This window comes from Gadus morhua, chromosome 6, assembly GCF_902167405.1.
Source record: "Gadus morhua chromosome 6, gadMor3.0, whole genome shotgun sequence".
Classification (NCBI taxonomy): domain Eukaryota; kingdom Metazoa; phylum Chordata; class Actinopteri; order Gadiformes; family Gadidae; genus Gadus; species Gadus morhua.
Window position 1 is genome coordinate 14,939,328 of NC_044053.1, and position 20,830 is coordinate 14,960,157.

The 20,830-nt window shown below is 41.7% G+C and overlaps 1 protein-coding gene across 1 annotated transcript; it reads right to left on the minus strand.

Annotated features, from left to right (window-relative positions):
- Positions 1-86: 86 nt before the first annotated feature.
- Positions 87-20,405, minus strand: lifra (LIF receptor subunit alpha a). The gene is made up of 18 exons (XM_030359143.1): positions 20,110-20,405; positions 12,739-12,966; positions 12,146-12,291; positions 11,414-11,561; positions 10,908-11,180; positions 10,470-10,593; positions 10,093-10,229; positions 9,494-9,636; positions 9,058-9,211; positions 8,703-8,779; positions 8,174-8,402; positions 6,799-6,984; positions 6,285-6,386; positions 5,684-5,833; positions 5,110-5,247; positions 4,699-4,792; positions 4,237-4,303; positions 87-4,100 (listed from the first exon to the last, which is right to left on the minus strand). Exons 2-18 carry the CDS (start codon positions 12,851-12,853, stop codon positions 3,399-3,401), a joined length of 2,985 nt encoding a protein of 994 aa, XP_030215003.1. The 5' UTR covers positions 12,854-12,966; positions 20,110-20,405; the 3' UTR covers positions 87-3,398.
- Positions 20,406-20,830: the final 425 nt, after the last annotated feature.

Here is a 20,830-nt window from a genome sequence, read left to right on the forward strand (position 1 = left end):
TGGTAAGCATACATTTAATTCACTCTTAACATATAACAGACAATGAGATAGCTTTTTCTTTTTTCATTAAAAGCAAGAGTAGCATGTTTTGTGTGAAATCCAGTATTTATTTATTGTGACATAATCGCATAAATGATGCCACAAATGTACGTAACAAAAAAGTCGTCGATTTGGTGTGCAAAAAAAAGAAAATCTGATTCGAAGCAATGAAAAGTACTGAAATTTACCATTTACATGGGAAGCCACTATTCTAAGTGATGACGATGCATAATTATTTCAACAACTTTATTACTTTATAACAGGCAGCATTGTGGTATTGATGGTTACAGTTAGTGTTAATTTCAATAAATCTTCGGAAGAAATTAAGAAAAGCTTTGCCAGCAATTTAGGCAATCAGTTTAGTGAATACATTTTTCTGTCTTCTCGTTGAACATTAGTAAAAGTAACATGAAGCAAAGCAATAACAATAGCACACTTGTTAAATAGGTGTTTCCACCAATATATAGTACGCCTATACACGTTTATACATGCAAAACATTTAGTTAAAAAAAGATAGGGCTGGACAAATTTTTTTTCAGACATGTTATTAACATGATATTTCGGAAGTTGATATTGTTTACATTGTGAGCTCTACTGTATTGGCTTTTCCTACATAAACACTTTACTGTGAAATAAGCTGTGCAAGATAAAGTGTCAAATTTGCACTACAATTGGATTTAACATCTACAACAGAAAATTAGTTTTCAACATTTGTCCATTGAAGCCTAAATTATATAGGCATTCCATTCTCTATACGAGAAGGTGCCAAAAATACATGAACTTGGAATAAAACAAATATTTAAAAAAGGAAGGAAGGTGCTTTTTGTTGACCAATCAACATAAAAAAAGATGTGTTAACACATAGCATTCATAAAGTCCTGCATTTATGGCAAAAAAAAATAATAATTAAACTGACAACTGGCAAATAATGACCAAAATAGACTTTTGCAGGCAAGCATATGTACACAGGTATCATAATCAGCCGTTTTCACAAGCTGAGAGTAACATACATATTTGATAATAATAGTTGTTCACATCACAGTAGATTTAATTATAGCGCGTCAGTCGCCCTTGCATCCTCTGAATCAAGCCAGGGCCAAGTCTCCCCACATTTAATAGTGTCTCTACTTAGCTTTACAAAATGATATTCCCAAACTGGACTGTGATTCCGAGTCTATTTTGGGAATGTAATTATGTAAAGTCAGAGGGTAATCACAGTCTATGATTACAGATGACCCATAACAATACTCTGTCAACGTTACAGAAAAAAAATGACATGGAACCTCGAAGGTCACATCAGTCGACTCTTGAAAAGACTCAGAATATCCCTAAATGTGTGACTTAAAAGACGACAAATCCATATAATATCTCCATCAACGGAAAGCATTACTGGCTTCTTCCTAATCTATCTAATACTGGCCTTCTCAAATAGATTTGCGTAGTTATTATGGTATTAGAACAATTTAGCATAACTAGGAACCTATCATTACAAACCAACCAATTCAATTGCTTTACATCAGGATGGATCTGGGATAATCTTTGCATATCATTATATTTACAGGTATAGTGATGCATCATTATTTATCCTTTCCTTTATCACTTGCATTGCAGCAGATAAAACATAGGATTCCTGAATGGAAGCTCAACATTCAACAAGGCAATTCAATCAGTCCCTCCAGAAAAACGCGATTATGCGATCGCATAATTCAACGCATAATCAGCCTAAATCTGCATATTCATGCGGGGGCCGCATTTTTTCAAATATGCCGCACTTTCACTGCATAAATTGCAGATTTCCACGCAAAATATGCGGGGCTTGCATGATTTCATAATCCCTGCATTTCGTTGCAAAGTCACATATATCTTTGCAGAAAGTTGAAAAATGTTTTACTTTACACAGGAGCAGCCATTTCCCCCTGCCATGGGAACGTTATGAAGTGACGTAATTACGCGACGTGAACGTCATCGAAGAGCGGCATTTTCGCAAGTTCCCGCAATTTTTTAAAGTTCCCGCACTTTCATCGCATGAAATTGCACGAAATATGCCGCATATTTCATCGCATTTGTTAAGAAAACATGCAGCATAATCAAGGATTTCTGGCCGCAACAATCAAACAAAAAACGCCGCATTTTTCTCGAGGGACTGTTCAATATAGTCCTCTGAAAGACTTGAATTTGGTAAACAGCTTTTAAACAGACATCCGTTATCATGAATGTATTAAAAAAAAGGGATGATAACATTGAGATATAAATGCAAGAAATGCAACCCAATCATATTATGATTTAATTTAGATAATCTCATATAAAGCAAGCAAACAACAAGAATTGTCACACTTTTTGTTTGTTTGAATGAGTGATATATAGTTCACATATATCCTTCCATTTTTAAAAGCAAACTAAAAACACAGCAATGTTCAACATTTCCCATGGATTCATATCCATTCACCTGGTAGCTTATATCAGTGTTTTTCTTATTGGCCTGTTTGCCCCCAAATTTTCACACCATAAGAGAAAAGCACCCCTGTAATATCTCTGTGAAAAATAGTCAGAAATTGTGTTCATCTGTATATCGCTCTCATCGCAAAATATCAATCTATTTCTTGTTTGGTGCAGTCAGCAACTTATGCTCCGTGTGAATTCTTTCCAAATCCGACCACCTGCCAGATGTGTATGGGACGTGCAGATGTGGGTGTATGTGCTCTGGCTAGGGTGTAATGTCAAATGTTCCAGAAGGCGGCTAATCCTCCCACGCATGTTGGCCGATTTCAACATCTTTACATCAACAGGAAATGTCTCATTCTTCTCGAACCGAGAAAGGGTTCCCGTACAACAGCCCAAAATCTTCTTAGAATGGCCCAGCAAAAGTGTCTAGTGTTTTTACTTTTTAAGGTTTGCTGGTTAATTCAGTTATTTTAATGTGTTTAGTGTTATTTTGTTTGGGTTAAGTCGCTTCTTTAAAAATTAGTGTTTTTTTGTTTTCAATGGTTCTGCCTTGTTGAAGCACATGAAATGACATTTCGGAATGCCCATCTATACTATGTCTACATTAATCGCTGTCAAAAGAAAGCTCCTTGTCTGTGAGTTCAGTGTGATACAACGCTAAATAATGTTGCACAATAAAAATGTAACCAGCAAAGACACCTTCCATTTCTGAAAGAAAAAACAATTTCAAACTACCAGTTACTTTGCACAAACGGGACCACATATGTGGGATGAACATAGCCAATCTTTCAATGTTTAACTGTTCATATCGGTATAGGATAAGCCCATTTAGACTGGATTTCTTTGACACAGCACAGTGAGAAAGCAAACGGATAATGTTTCCCCTATTGGGCCAGGTTATGCTGTGAGTGAGTATTTCAGGACTTTGTAGAGGACAACAGGTCGTGGAGCCAGGTGGTCGCTGAAGACGACCTCTCTCCTTCTGATCGCCCCTCCTCCTGGGGCAGGAGGAACTGAGTGGAGGCCACCGAGGTGGGCGAGCCCATGGAAGGGGCGCCGATGCTGCCTTCGTCCCCGTCCCCGTCCCCTGGGGAGTCCAATTGCCACGAGCACTGTGGCTGGTAACTCCCAAATGAGCCTCCCTTTTCAGGCTGGGGCTCTGGGAAAGACTGGGGAGCCACCGGGAGAGGGTCAGGGCCCGGCACTTCAGGCTGCACCTGAGGACGGTAGCCTCCCCCTCTGCCCGCTGGAGACACGGGGAAACCCCCCTGAGGCTGCTGCCCGCCCTGCGAGAACATGGGCTCGGCCCGGAAGGCGAGGGATGACCCCGAGGTCTGGATCCCCGTGTACGTCACGTCGGTGCGCGCCGAGTCCAAGGACGACGCAGAGGACTCCGAGGAGTCTGGGTAACGCGGTCTTATGGGTCGCTCGTCCACCATCTGGTTGTAATAGCGAATGGACATGGGCTCGTCCGTGTCCACCGGGTCGTCTCGGACGCCCCGCTCCTCGTTCTCGTCCTCCTCGGGGATGACCACCAGCTTCTCCTTGCTGGAGGCCCAGGCGGACTCATCCACGATGTGCACCATGCTGTTGGCGTGGGGCTTCACGTCCAGTGGGCCCTACAGGGGTCACAGTGACAGGGTGAAGACATGATCGCAAAGCTCCAGGGGGGGGGGTCAAGCCATGTCAAGTGTTAAAAAACACTCGAGTTTGAGGATGCCTCGACTTGGTGTTCAACTGCCATGTTACCTGTACCTGTGTTCTGGACCAATCACCAGCCAGCTTGGGCTCAGGGATGTCTGGGTAGAATGCTTTCTTCACCCTGGTGGTGGGATAAAGGAATACAGTCAGAATATCATCTATCACAAAACTCTAATGACTACGGACAGAGGTCCACAGGCGAGGACACTTTCAACTGGTGGAGCAAGGCTTTAACACTGCCTGTGTTAGGGCTTCATTTCCCTGATAAACCATGGAGAAAAACATCGCCACCGAAAGGAAAATATGTATCACACTAAATATCCAATGAAACTTGCATAATAGCTAAACAATCTATTACAGAATTGTACCTAAAGCTTACTCATTTGCATCTTTAAACGAATAAAATATGTGTTTTTGCCTTGCTTGGCAACAGTAAGTAGGGAGGGAAGGTCGAAGATGGATGAACCGCATAACCGGAGCCGGTGTTGGTATATATTCCCAACCCAACAAACACACCATTTCCTCTTCTTGTAGCAGACGAAGGTGACGATGAACAGGAATAATGTCATGGTTCCCAGCGAAGCCAAGATTTCCAAGAGTAACCAATCCGCTGTGAGGAGAGACAAGAAGGGTGTTTGTGATCAACACACAACCTGAAAAGCTGGAGCACCCCTCCCTTCTTAAGGCAACCGTATCCTGGAGTATAAAGGTGCAGTATAACATCGATACCATGTCCTGCCTAAACACGCCCTTGCTATGTATAACTATTGCTCAAGCTGTGACTTTGCACAACAATTGGGTTATAAGGAGAGAAAGCGATTCTTCACGGCACACTCAGACAGCTTGTAAAATGTCTGAGAAGGCAGACGTTACAGGAAAAGAATGAAAAAAAAAAGGCTGCAGACGGTTTGGAAATGAACAACGTACTGTATGATGCCATGGTGATGCTGGCGGTGGAGCCCGTGTCCTCTCCGGCAGAGGTGTAGGCCTTCACGGTGAACTTATAGAACTTGACGGGTAGATTCTTCACCGTATAGCTGCGGCTGCCAGGGCCGCTCAGGTTGGCTGTGGAAAAACAAAACCGAATCGAAAAATTTGAAACTGTGTGACATTGTACAAAAATTGGTTAAAAATGTTTCAATCTTTAACAAATGTTCTAACCCAAAATATTCAATTGGAAGCCTCCTGAAGCAATTTATTGGTTTAACAGGTTCAACAGGACTGAGCAATTAATACGTTCCCGAGAATAAAATAAATAACCACCTTTATTCATTCATCCTTATACATTATTGCAATATATTTGAGACTTCTATATTTGAAAAAAATAATGTTTCTCTAATCTAACCTATTACTGATGGTCTTAACTTGAGGAATACTTGATTAAAACCCCATCTAAGCAGACAATATAACCACATCAAATTGTTAGATGGCTGTCCTAATACCACTGCCATGAATAACCCTTGCTGCAGGCAGTGATAGACCAACACAATGTGATGTGTACCGTAGAGCGTGAGCTGGCGGTCCGTTATGAGGTAGACGCGGTAACCCAGGATGAAGCCTCTCCGGTCGGCCTCCGGGATCTCCTGCCAGGTCAGCTCGATGTCAGAGTTTCGCTGATTGGTCGTCAGGGAAGGGACGGCACTGATGGGGACTGCGACAGCAAATAGGGAAGCAGAGACGGAGGATGAAAAAGAGAGAGCGAGAGAGAGAGAGAGAGAGAGAGAGAACGTGGCATTGTGTGGGAAGAGTTTTCATTTTAACCTAAGTACCGGGCTTGGCCCCTCACTGCCCCATATCAAAGACTCTAAAACATTACATTTATTTCAGACGGAAATAAAGTCTGCCACTTGGTGTTCTAGCTTTATTCACTCAAGCCAAGTAGTATCCACTTGCACAACCATCTCACAGATGATACTTCTCTTTCATACCAAGATGACATATTATAGCCTGTGCAGTTGTGGCGATATACTCCATTTACTTTTGGGATGATGTTTTCAGAAAAAACTCAGAAATAGGCTTAATGATAAGGGGTTTAATGTTTTATCATGCATCAGCTCAGTTGGTTCTCTCCGCGGTGAGGGTTGCGTGGGGTCTCTGCTCACCAAGCTCCTGTGTGTATCCCTGCCAGCGCTGCAGTAGCTCTGTGCTGTCGGGGGAACAGCCGTAGAGGGAGAGGATGTACCGCACACCGGCCCGGAAGGAGTCTACACAGAGCAGGCACACACACAGCAACACACCCTAGATTACATCACCGGAGAGCCGCAGCCATGGGTGAACTCATACACCGTGTTCCTGTTTCTGCTTTGCATTGGATTCTTTTGGGGAACACAATCCTTTTATTTCCCTTTTCATTTCCTCTTTTTGACCACACACTTTCTATGAAATTTCTCACACCCTTTCAATGACTACCTCCCGTTATACTCCTTGGATAGAAAAGGACAGATGGGATTACGGATCGATAATAATTAATAAATTGCAATTTTACCATCTGCAGAACCAGGGGCCAGGCGGCGTTACAGTTCAACCATTTAGTAAATTAAAAAGTTATTTAATCTCATGATGTTGACAGGCATGGCTGCGAGGCATCTCCTGCCACTGCAGAACCGATGTGTGTACCTGATACTAGGGAGACGTTGGCCCTCTCGGCGGCCACCTTGGTCCAGTGAACAGGGCAGTCGTGCAGGCAGGTGGCTTCCTGCCACTCCACCACGTAGCCCTGGCTGGCGTTGGCGTCGCTGGCCCAGGACAGAGGGAAACCTCCGCCTGCGCCCGCCACTCTGGACACGGCGCCGGGCTCTGGGTCTGAGGAGGGAGGGCCGAGGGGGTTCAGTAACACAGCATTTCTCTATTTCTTGAATCAAATTTTATCTTTGAGTGTGAAAGTTAAGACAATGGCTTTTGGCCAAATGTTTCGAGTAGAGATAGACCGATATGGTTTTTTCAGGGCCGATACCGATACTTAGTAGTCAAGGGGGCCGATAACCGATATTTGGAGCCGATACTTATTTACAGAAAAAGGGAAAATATTGGTGTCAAATTTCTGAATAATACAAACTCCAACACTTAACTTCATTTAAATGCCTTTAAGCATATGTTTAATAAACACAACAGTTTATCAGATTTGCAACATAACACAACTTAAACAAGTAAATGTCTCCCTACAATTTTCCTGAACTGAACTGAAATGTTAATCGTTTACTTATCTTTCTTTTAAGTTCAAACAAAAACAGAAAGTGCAGGGTGTTCTTTAGAAGTTAACTGAAAATGTAAATAAATAGTTCCCTAGTTAAACAGCCATTATTGCCCGACAATTTTCTCTCAGAAAGACGGTGCTTTGCTGTCAGTTTCTCATGTCGCTCACACACACACACACACACACACACACACATAACCATTTTTTGTGTATGGTTAAACATGACTATCAATCATTATAACAACGTTTATAGGTCAAAAAGTCGAAAAGCATAATAGGTCCCGTTTAACATGCTTCCCTGCAAAAAAACCGGACTGAAGTTTTTACTCTCTCCCTCACACACAGACTTCTACTATCACAGACTATTTCCATATCGATATTATCTGCAACCTTGTTTCGAGTGATTAACGGACTGCGAGCGAGCAGAGCTGCCGCTTATGTTTCGATAACGTTAATGGGCTCACAGTAATGTTACTAGTAGTTGTGAGTTGTAGAGGACTGGGATTTTTATTACAATTTCGCGAGAGTCTGCTGCCTTAAATTACATCGAAACGCAACCAGACAAAACCTTTTCTCCTCTCCGCCGTGTGTGTGAGCACTGCGCATGCACAGCTTTCACTGCTGATTGGCTGTTACCCGTCGTGCGTGTAACCAGAGCGTGGAACCAATCAGATGGTGCTGTGGTGGGACAATGCTGGAGACAGCGTAGTGACAGCAGACAGAGAGGCACGGCTGCATCAGAGCCAAAATAACCAGTTTTAAATTGACACACAGGCCACACAGGCCACTCGGACCTACCCGATTTAGGTTTTGGGATGACGATGCTCGCAGGTGGTGACACACCGGCCGCGTTCTTGGCCGTGAGTGTAGCCACGACCCGGCCTTCGACGGCCATGTGGGTGAGGTTAACGGGTGTCTCGTGGATGCCGGGGGCCAGGGTCTCCGTGTGCTGCACGTTTTCCTCCGGGCTCCACAGGGTCAGCTCGTAGCCCGTGATCTCTCCGTGGCTTTGCCTATGTGTCAGGGGCTTTGTGGGGAGGGAGGGAGGGGGGGAGAGAGAGAGAGAGAGAGAGAGAGAGAGAGAGAGAGAGAGAGAGAGAGAGAGAGAGAGAGAGAGAGAGAGAGAGAGAGAGAGAGAGAGAGAGAGAGAGAGAGAGAGAGAGAGAGAGAGAGAGAGATGGGGGGAAGATTCCAGAGGTTAAAGGAATGACAGAATAACAGATGAGTGTTAAGATATAGGAAGTGACTATACTTTAATCCAAGTGCAAATAAGCACCTCACAAACAGAAACACACTCACACACTAAACAAAAACTCAGTTTTTTTACCTTCCACATGACCTGCCCCATGACATTCCCTGTGTTGTCCTTGTCAAGGGACACCCAGAGATCAGGAGCCTCGGGCACTGTGGGGAGACGAGGTATAGCAGGAAATCAGACATGGCATGTCAAGTAAAGAAGAACACAGAAAGAACTGAATGACTGAATATATGTTTGAACTGAGATGTGTGCTTTTATTGAGTAGTACTAACAACACATTCAACTGTTATTTTTATAAATGAATAAAATATACACACACACACACACACACACACACACACACACACACACACACACACACACACACACACACACACACACACACACACACACACACACACACACACACAGAATACTTATTTACCGTCAATTTCAGTTCTGAATGCCAGTGTTTTGCTCCAGGAGCCCCACTTCCAGAAGTTCTGCTGGGCTCCACAGCTGACCCTGACTTGATACTCGGTCACCGGAACCAGGTCCAGAAGGGCCACCGACCTCAGACCCGCACCAGAAAAGGTCCGCTAGTGACACGCAGGAGGTCCATTTCATCACTCACCATACAGACCAGAGAATGAATACACGTCGAGTAGTGTTTTGCTGTCGTACTAGAAAGCCCCACCCAGATGTATGTCAGCACTAATTTCAGTAGTTTGTGTTTGCTTTTGTACACGATCGAACCTCCAAGATAAGAACTGCGACTGGACACCAAACGTGATGCAGACGGCACAGGATCTGAACTTCCTGTGCTGAAAACGGTCCTGCGAGTGCTCAAAGCACACACACACACGCGCGCGCGCGGTTACCTTTTTGACGTGGCCGTCGAGCGTGATCTCGACCTGGCAGGCGAGAGCCAGCGGGGCGTAGGCGGCGTACTCCCAGTCCCACAGCAGTGTTGCGTTCCAGGCATGGGCCACGGCGGTCAGGTTGGCTGGGGCAACAGGATGCACTGGGAGCAGAAAAACAACATGGTCGCATAAAACAATAGGGTACCATGGTTTTACATATCCACCACGGCACATCCTCTTCCTGCTTTCGGAGTAGGAAAAGAACGGTAATGACTGGGGCTGGACCCTTAGGCTTTATAATAATATTCATCATCCTCATAATAATCAGTTTACAAAAAAAATAAAATTATTCATAAAAAAAGCATCCAAAGATGACAATGAGATCAAAGACAATGGAACAAAATTAGAGATTACAATGGAAAGCTACAACTCTGCATGACAAACCATATGACAAACATAAAACCTTTCGTCCATTATAGTCAAGACATTTGCCAGAAGAACGACACATGCCAGTTGTTGACAGATATCGTTTTACCTAATTAGAAAATTTACCAAAACACACAAGTATGCATGTGAAATATTCTGCACTGCAGCTGCCTTGCGATGAGATCACTCACCTCTGTGTGAGAGCTGAGCAGAGTAGCTCAGGCTGGACTGCCCCAGAGGGTTCCTGGCCACCAGGATCCAGTTACCTGCCCACTCAGGTAGCCTACAGTCCGTCGGCGGCTTCTTCGGGATGGCCTCTGCACAGTCCCTGCACAGAGAAAGCCAGACACTCACAATAAATATATATATTTATTTATATATATATATATATATATATATATATATAGTGTGAAGAAAAAAAGGCAATCTGTTGAAACAATGTTGTACTTGAAAATACAGACTAATGGCCATTCATTCCTCTCGTCTATGAATTGTAAAATAGTTTCATCAAACTATTTACATACATATATCCATACAACATATGTGCGTTTGTGTGTGTCTATATTACCTTCCATTGAGTGTGTAGAACGTCCTTCGAGAAGCATGCAGGTGTGTGTTTCCAGGGCTCCATTGGCAGATCACAGAGGTCAGGTCCCTGGTCTCACACACTAGATCCGTGGGCAGGGGGGGGTCTGGTGAGAGACAGAAAGCAGGCAGGTCCCATTCGTTTATTTACAACAAGGAGGCAAAAAAGATGGGACGGATTTCCTCACCCTTTTAAATCAATGTGAAACCTGCCGCGTACTGCAATGCTGAAGCGTTTTTATAGCTCGTCCACAGTTGTATAGTGTCGTGTGTCAGATTTACGAACTGTTTAATGTTGATATGGCCAGAAGATTAACAGCCATTCAAAAAAAAATTCCCTCTGAATAAATGACCTTTTCCCTTTTACAATCAAGAAGCTGTAGTCATGTGGATTATTGTCTGATCCATTTCTCTAACTTACATCCGACAAACACCACGGTTCCCGTGAGCAAGTTCAGGGCACTACTACAGAACACATTGGTCCCCGTCAACGTGGAGGCATTCAGGTTGGTCTTTGTGGTTGCATAGCTCCGCCTACTCAGCCGCACCGAATCCATGACAGTGGTATTGTAGCGAATGTTGCCAAAATCCTTGCGCTCTCCCACAATGCAACAGACAGTGATGTTGTCTCCGACCAGTACCACTGGGTCCTGAGGAATCATCCTAGATCCCGTCTGGCTGGGGTCATCCAAACCTTGGGGGGGGATGAGTAGGGAACATTACATTACACTTAAAAAAATAACAAATATATAATTTAAGCCATTTCGGGAAAAAGAGTGATTTCTCAAACGCACTTCTTAAACACGTTCCTCTTGTTGTTATTAAAAGATCGTAACCCAAGTTTACCGACAGCGTAGCGTCTCAACATTTTCGAGATGCGTTTCTTGGCGATCATGCAGTCGTTTCACAGACAAATAAAGTGCCAACCTCGATTTATCACAGTGGTGCTCCAATCGCTGGTCTTCTGCCCGTCTCTGGAACGCAGTCTGACAGACAGAGACGTACATTTAAGGGGCTCGGCTGAGGTCCAGTTCCAGTGGTGCCGCCCATTTTCCTGGGTCGCTGTCACAGTTTCCTGAATGCACAGAGCAGCACACGATGCCAAAGATCAAGAAACTTTTTGATGCAAATGTGGGTGTGCCCTAGACATTGTGTTTCTTTGGCATAACCAAGGCCACCGGCTGACAAGGCTTGCTTTACTGCTACCATATGCCACACTTGATTTAAGGTGCCCCGTCCCAAGGGACATTTCTCATCAGTACTGCAGATAGAAATGTGTTTTAAGAGGATTGAAGGTCGACATTAATTTCATAGTGACCTTTGTTTGTTTGTGTGGGCGCATGCGTGTTTGTGTATATAATATAAATATTGTATTGTTATATAATCCCACCGTTTCATGCTAACATGACAAGCAGATAACAATGATTTTAAAGTATTATCTGTAACTCATAACTCATTACAAATATTTATGTTGTATTATTAGACCAGATAGACCAACAGTTGTTGGTTCTAACAGAACTGTGGATTTTAATAATGAAAGGGCATAAAAGGGACATGTGAATGAACCTGACCGCAATAGGGAGTAAATGACATAAAGGAAATAAGAAAAAAGAAGCAAAGTCAACCAAAATGAAGGGACTAAAGATAAGAGGGCCTTACATAGAAGACGGTTTCATTGAATTCAGTTCTCAGAACGATGAGGTCAAAGGTGCTCGCTGTCCCTCCGAGCCAGGAAATGGAGAGTTGCTGACTCCGATGCGAGTCAATGTTGGTTAACAGGTTCACCTCTTGGGGTATATCTAGACCTATAACAACAAAAAAGGTAACACGAGAGGAAAAGTTTTATGATAATAAGGATTATTCAAAATATAAAACTAACCACATATGTCAAACATTGAAACATAACTCTGCCATTCAAAAAGCTAAGAAGGCTTTTTAGGTTTATGGTTGGCCCTTTGGTTGAAAATATTTTTTAAGTGGTCACAAAATAATTGGATCCCGTTACCAGATTTCTGGTGGAATTTGGACCTCATTAAAGTCACATTGGTCCAGTTGCCCTTGCATGCGTTTTTAATTTAGAATTGGCCAGTAAGGGTCCAGATGACATGGTCATCATGTTTCATTTTCTGGTTGGGTTCAACAATGTGTAGAAGCCTTTAATTCTGACAGTTCTAGATCTCAGTCAATAATATTCCTATCATAATGCATTTGACAAACAACATTATCAAACAATGCATATTGTTGGTTCTCACCACCGTTGCAGTGGCTGTGTGTAGCAAAGAGGCTGAGCAGTGTGCAGATGAGCCACGGCTTTAGCTTGTGGATATTGCTGGAGCTGGAGCCAGGCATGGGCCAGGCATGGGTCATGGTTGCAGTATGAGGGGCTGTCTGTGATGATGTTGAGGTACTGGTTAACACTCTACGGCCACAGAGACATTGACATCCTGAAGGATACGTGGACTGATGGGGTCTGAGGATACCTGTAAAGAAGGAAACAATGATTAATTATATGAGTTACATTTTTGCAGCAGTTTGGTGTTGGATAGAATATTCATTTATTTTTTTAATTTCCTAGTTCAAAAAAAATTACAAAAAAATGTATAAAAAGAAAAAAAATGTATGTATCTGTCAAGATAATCTGACATTTATTTCAGCCAAAAAAATCCAAGTATTACACTATTTGAATAGTAAATATTGTCTTATTTTCTGATATCATTTTTAATAGTTTTCATATGCTTGGGAGAAAACGAGTATAGGTGTAATAAGGGAAATCATTGACAAAAGTAAGAAAAAGCAAATGTTCAAATGCTGGTACTTTGTGGGGCCTCCGAGATTAGGGTAACCATTTGGAGAAGGGCCCTTCGACAACCACACAATTGAAATACAATAGTTAACTGGGAACCAGACACAAACCAGAAAAAAGCATTACATTTCATATACCCTTGGTTAAAGCCGGTTTCACACCACCGTGCGGCAATTCGCCGCCTCCATTCATTCCAATGAGGGAAGGGCGGCAGAGGGGAGGCGGTTACAAAAGCAGCTGTTGACCAGGAAGCCATTATTTTCATTCGATCAATCTTATGATAATGATTCATTAATTAATAATTGAGTAAATAAAATGTATACATAATAGCAAATGCCATCACAAGTTACTATTTTGCCAAGGAACAGCTAGAGAATATTAAAAGATAAATATACCAGGAGTGAATCACATCGTTATATACTAAGCAATACAGCATCTCAAAATTCTCTCCATGAAAGCACTCGAAAACATATTGTTTCTAGTCAAGATCACCTAGAACAGCTTTGAAGACATTTTTGCTTAGTAGTTTGGCTAGTCCATGCACTAGAAACAGAATTTGTACCATCAAGGCGAAGAGATACATTTGACTAAAGCAAGTTACCCACATTGGCAATATGCAGAAGGCTTTAAATTACGCATGCAAAAAGCAGATGGCCGTTTGGTATGATGAATAATATATTGCTTCAGAGATACTCTTAAAGAAGTTTTGCCGCAAACATACTCTGTCACGACAGCAGAAAAATACTGAGTGCGCACTGCGCACTAGTGCATGTGTATCTGTGTGTATGTTTGTGTATGTAAGGACAGTACAAGCACTTCATTGCTTGGTATACTCAATAAACTGCAACGGTGAGTTTTAGATTATCTGGTTTACCCAGAGACAAGCAGGGGCAGGCCTTCAAAAGGCATGGCAGCTTGAAGAACACGCTTACCAACACAAAACCTCATTGCCCAACCCATACTGGAACTCCTTAGTGACCATAGAACACACACATACACACCCAATACAGAAAACACCTTGCTTGTCTGATGTGCAATGTGCAACATGGTCTTCTATAAACTCAACTCAACACAACTCCATTGGCATTTTTTTTTTTTTAAGACAGTTCTGCCTACAGGGAGATGCCACAAACTTCATTATTACAATAGGTGCGTTTCCATCCCCCTAATTTAATGCGAACTTTGAAGTATCGAATCAGTAAACGGTGATGGAAACATCACCGTTTATAAGTAATAAGTAAAATAGCTTAGCATGAAAATGTCAATGTTTTACTAAATTATAAATCTCAAAATCCATATTGAATATTAAATAAGAAAGAAGTATTTTATGGGCAACTGTTAAAGGCAAAATTAGTTTTAGGGCCTTCCTGTTTCCACAAAGGTTACAGTTAAGATGCCAATGTAGGTCTGTTAAAACTAAGCATTAGCAGATCAGACAGATTATCTACAGTTGCACAAGTGACACTAACCTCTGAACTCTGTGAAAATACCATCTTTTAATAAACATTTGAGTCAGAGGATCATTACAAATCTTTTCGCACCACGTTTACGGTGAAATACAATTATACAAAATGAATGCACAAGCAAAATATACATTGTGCTTGGAGGGAACATAAAATAATTTTTCCAAATGGGACCCAAGACATCCATCATGTACTTAAGGTAGCTGATTCAATCTACAGACCATGGGGAGATAAAAAGCGTAGATTCAGGGAAACCTAACCATGAAACTGATAGCTACAAATTTAAATAGAATCACACACACACACACACACACACACACACACACACACACACACACACACACACACACACACACACACACACACACACACACACACACACACACACACACACACACACAATCTTACTATAAAAGGTGCAGTGTCACCTTAAACCAGTGGCACATGCATCCAAGGGCTACATGGCATGCAAAAAAACTGGTGGACAATGCCAGACAAAGATTCCTTTGGGATTGTCTACTGTGGACGGCATAGTAAATGTGTCTGTGAGACAGTTGCTCCAATGTTCCATTTCAAGCATCACTCTAGAGTAGGCGACTATGGAAGAAAATATAAAATGCCAGTGTGCGGAAGTCCTTTGTCAAACAAAAGTTAACAATGGCACACACTCGCATGCATCGCATAATCAATAAATTAAAACGTGATCCATCTAAAAGAGGCAATGGTGCTGTCACTTGCTGTATATTTACTTTTGCTATTGCACAAAACACACAGACAATAGCAACAACTCACGCCTGCTAGGTTTTGAAATAAGTAAGTAACCAAAAAAGTAGAGGAACTGGGAACAGAACAACATTTTGAGAAGATTGCGGCAAACAAAGAATTCCAACATTTTTGAGCACTCACCACTTTGCACAGAGCTCTCTTCACTGTTTATGTATTAATAGACTGTCTATTTTTGCTTCTTCTCTTTTGAGCCTTATGGACAACTGCACTGTCTTATGGACAACTGTACTGTCTACCTAGTGTAGCAAAGGCACACAGCATAGTTCTACAGTGTTTTTTTTGACAACATTGTCTCTCCTCAGGGCCGTTCAATTTCTAACTTTGCATCAACAGCAAATAGATGTTGGGGATTGAACACGAAACACAATATTACAAATACAATACAAGCTTTTTGGAAAAGCCACAGTTTAACAAAACAAAGTGTTTTTTTGCATATTGGTCTGAATTGAGACATTAAAAAAGATTTAAACATGCATCCATCATAGGCTGAGACAGTAGTCTGTCATTACCCTGTCGTAGTATCACGCCCACAACCAAAATAAATGATCCAGCGACACACTGCTTCCAGTCTACGTGTCGCGACTGTCGACATTTTAAAAAACAAATTCTAAAAGTAGCCTACTAATTACGCCTGACCTTTTGTACCGGCCAAGCGAGTGGCCGGATGTTGGGGAGAGAGCGCAGCAGAGACTCAGGAGAGAGAATAAGAGAGTCAACAACTATGCGACTCTCTGGAATGTGGGACTCTTAACAGTTTATGATGTTGCCGATGTGGCTCTTTAGAAGAGAGGACATTCACCGATCACTCTCAGGGTGACTGACCGTTGTGTTTGGAACTTTACCAAGCATGTCTTTCCTTCCTTACCTTGATTTCTCTCATACAGTGGCAGAACCCATTAAATCCCTTTCAGTCTTTTCCATTCTAAATGTTTTCTCTGCGCTCGACACGGGAAGTGAGTAAATGTTCATGAAGGATATCACTGTGCCACAAAAGGGACTGACTCACAAGAGAACTTACACAGAAAGAGCTCCTTCACCCTCCAACCTCTAAAGAAACAAATCGTATTTATATTAAATGACTTACTCAAGAGGAAAATATACTAACTAGCCTCTTCCTGCCAGGTGAATGGCATGTTCCCTCAACATTTTTACATCTGACAAATCATCAAAGTGTTTCCTCTATTCCCTGGAAGCTATACATGAATTAGGGGTGAAACGATACACGTATTTGTACCGAACCGCCACGGTACAGGCCATAACAGGCACTTCTGGGTGGTGGACTGCGGTCCGTAAATGTGGCGTACATAGCGCAGTGTTTCCCCCAGCACTGTGTTGTTAAGGCGGCCGCCTTATCAACAATAGGGCCCCGCCTTGACTACCAATGTATATAAAATAAATAAAAAAAATTATCAAAAAAAAAAAAATTTTTTTTTTTTTTTTTTTTAATTATTATGCATTAACAAAGTAGAAAACTCTCGTAGGGAAAGAAAACATACTTCCATCAGGTGTAAAAATAAAGATCAATAATGCATCGGTGTTCACAACAATGGTCGTGACATCAAGCTTTTTTAATTGGGTTAGACCCCCCCCCCCCCCCCCCCCCCCGCTCCTTGACCACCTTGACTAAGACATTTACTGGGGGAAACACTGTAGCGTTAACATGGCGAATGTAAAGGCTTGTTTTGCGGTGCGGAACTTAAAACTTGAAGTCGGAGTTCCCCCCCGGCCGTTTAGCCAAAGTATGCTACTCCAACTCCGTAACTACGGTGACCCCTCGAGCATTCGAATTTCTCTGTCGGGATGTCGGATACGCATTGCAATCCGCCCCCCGATCGATCTTATATGTTGACTACAAACCATGTAAATAGTGTTAGAAATGAACTTTGTACAGCAATATACGGAGGACTAAAGGTGTATTTATTGTCCTCCGTAAAGTGGAAAGCCTGTCGGAGAACCTCTCTGTAGCTTACGTGCGCATCCAATATTTTATCATTTATTTTTTTATCAGAATCCTTTCCGGAATCACTTTTATCGGTTTGACTTTGCACCTTATTTACTTTTTACATTGTTTACTTTGCACATTAAAGGACTAATAATACACCAAATAAGATTTGAAAACCTTTGGAAGTTTATTTTCAACACTATTAACAGTAGTCAGCATATAAAATCGATCGGGCATTGTCATTTTTTCCCCTTAACTATGAACCGTACCATCCTGTACCGTACCGTGACTTTACAACTGGGGTACGTACGGATCCGTAGACTTTTCTGTACAGTTACACGCCTAACATGAATTGTGCTATTTTTTATGTATTTTTTTCCCATGGAATTTGCATTTCATTGCATAGTTAACTGCATACCAGGATGGGCCAATTAGCAGCTAGAGAACATGGTTAACTGTGATTAAAGAAGAGATAGGGGGGGTTACAGAAAAAGATTTTATCAAACTGTTACTATAGACCCCTTTTCTGTAAGCAAATAATAACATTATTTTGCGGGCAGGGCTTAGGTTGGAGGGAGAAGAAACCTTGAACGTGCAGCAAACAGAGCAAATTAGAATCAAGGACAGGAACTATCCTTTTTCTAAATAAATTTGATTGTGTCTTTTAACCTGTCAGAATAGAAAAATCTACCTCTAAGCAATGGTTTGTAGAACTAAATATTGTTGACCTGCCATTATCAAGAAATCAACTCTAAAAAGATAATCTGCCATTGGTTTGTAGCACTGCCAGTTACATCTCTAGTCACATAAGAAAATATACTTTACCAGAGGTTGGCTATATTCGAAACAACAAACAACAAAAATAGACTGGATTACCGGAATTTGTTGAAGACGAAAATTATACTAGCCTGCAACCATTTTGCAGTCTTGAGATACTATATTTGCTTGTCAGAAGAATGATGATATGTTTGATAATATCATTGCATTTTATGGTGCTCTGTGTTTGTCGTAAAATCTTTCCAGGTAGTCTACAGTAATAATTTAAGTAGCCGTTAATGAAGGTGCGGCGTGAACCCCTACATAGTCAATACAAAGACGTGAATAGTGTCAAATTTTCCGCCTTAAAAACCTGCAGCACAAATTTATGATTGGCGCTGTGTTAAAGCCGGGTTTACACGGATTTCGCAGTGAGCACTTCGTGTGAGTTTAAATATTTGAACTTCTCCGCAAATTTTGCTTGAGGCTTTGTGTTGACATCAGTGTTCACTCCCTGAAGTCCAGATTGAATAGCAAAATGTAGGAGAAAGTGATTGTTGCCTTGAGGACTCCCAGAACTCAGCTTTATCTATGTAATATAATGAAATATTATAATATCACGGCCAAAAGGTGTGTGTGCCTCCGGATGATATTATGAACCCATAAAATACATTGTTGGGTTCTCCGAATTCTCTGGTAATGTTTCAACAAGTAAAGACTGGTAGTTGTGGTTATCTCTTGGCCATGGTTGAGAATGACTTGGCGATGCGAATATTCGCTATTGCAGTGAACGCAGTTAACGGTTTTTAGACACGCCCCCAAGCAGTTCTAAAATCACAGTGAACCGCTGCCTCTCCTGGGAACCTCCCATAAAAAATGATTACTGCCTGGTACGAAATGAAACGACCAATCACAACCTTTTATCTAATACGAGTTCTAACGACTGCAGTTAAAGCATTTGTTGAGAAGCAAATGTTTTTTCTTCGCTTTTCGTGCTGCTTTCACCCGCTTCGTTGCTATTATTGGTTGTAGGCCTATCCAATTGCGTCTAAGGCATTTTGGTGTGCGCCCGTTGGTGACGTCCTTACGAAATCGAAAATGAAGGGTTCCAGACTAATTGCAGTTTACAATTCGTCTGGCGATGCCAGGCTAGACCTAACGTGGCTTACAGAAAAAATAAACAATTTTTGTATGCAAACCTCAGATTTCATTCAACAGTATTAGAAAATATACACCGCACAACGTTTAAATGACTTGACTAAAATCTATGGTTTGGTATGTTTTTACATACCAAACATAGACCTATACATTTTCTGATCTGTCACTTGTTTTGCACAAATATGATCGAAAAATCATAAACAAACAGCAATTTATCAGTGAAGCATTTCCTCCCTCTAAAGGGCTGCTTATCACAGGTCCTCTACCTCAGCTAAGTGTAGAAAATATCATGGTTGGGATACTTTGAAATCCAAACGCAAGAGTCAACCTACAATCTATGACTTATGGTACTGAAATATATTAGTTAAGCAGGCCTCTGCTTGACTAAAGGCACCAGGGTTGAATAATTGAAGTTAGTGTTTATCTTGACTGCCATTATCATCACAATAAGACCCTTTGATGGATAAAACAAACGCCATTCATTCTCAATTGTCTCGGTTATAATTTTGCACCACATTAGCTATATAGTCAAGTTAAAACATAATTAAAACGGAACTTCTTCGGTCAGAGTCATGTCACGTTAGCAGTAGCACGTTTCAGGCCCCTATCAGATGTTTTGAAAACTACGGTTAGCATACTAATTTACGGAATACAAACCCTACATTAATCCCAAGTGGACGGTTGACCATTGCGAAATAGTGTAGAATTTTTTTACCTGTGTAGATATCACAATCCGTTACGTCTTCAAATAATTAGTAAAGAAAAACCAGTAGATATGTTTACAACTCGAGGCTCCTGCTGCTTATCCCTTCCCAATGTGTTTTTCCATGTAATTTCGGATGGGGTTACTGGAAAAGGCGGGGCATGACATGACGTAGACTCAGACTGCACACCATGTTGGATACAGAAGTAAGAGACATTGCACAATTGAATCTTATCTGACAAGGAACATGTTGCTTCAAACGATTCATTGCTGTTTCCAACCAACAAAAAATTAGCTACACTCTGCTATATCCGATGTCTCAAAGACTGCACTGCGGCAATGTTACAGAGCTGACTCTTGGCTGCCTGCGTGCCCTGCATCCTTGCCTGTCTCTGCCCGTCGGCCCATCTGTCTATCTATTTATCTAAGTTATCTTACTGTATGTATGTCTATTTTGTATTTTTTAGATTGTATGATGCCTTGTTTCAGAGCAATAAAAAACAATGTGTCAACGGCCTACCATCAAGGAAACACAAATCCAAGATTCGAGAGTTTTATTTGTCACATGCATACAAGTATACAGTGAAATGAAAAAGTGACAGTGCCACCGAAGCCGTTCAATATAGGATAACACATATAAAGTAATAAATATTCAGCACTGGTATATCCCAGCTGATCTGTTGCTCTGTTTAATTGAATTGTCATAATCGGCACCAAAATAACAAAACCGACC

What these genes read in the sequence shown, in the direction of transcription:
- lifra (XM_030359143.1), bottom strand. Translation starts at nt 12,853, where the DNA reads ATGACCCATGCCTGGCCCATGCCTGGCTCCAGCTCCAGCAATATCCAC. An exon ending in TCGACGGCCACGTCAAAAAG is followed by an intron (nt 9,212 to 9,493) that starts GTAACCGCGCGC and finishes GCGTGTCACTAG; the next exon opens with CGGACCTTTTCTGGTGCGGG. An exon ending in CCGCCAGCTCACGCTCTACG is followed by an intron (nt 5,248 to 5,683) that starts GTACACATCACA and finishes GTTTTTCCACAG; the next exon opens with CCAACCTGAGCGGCCCTGGC.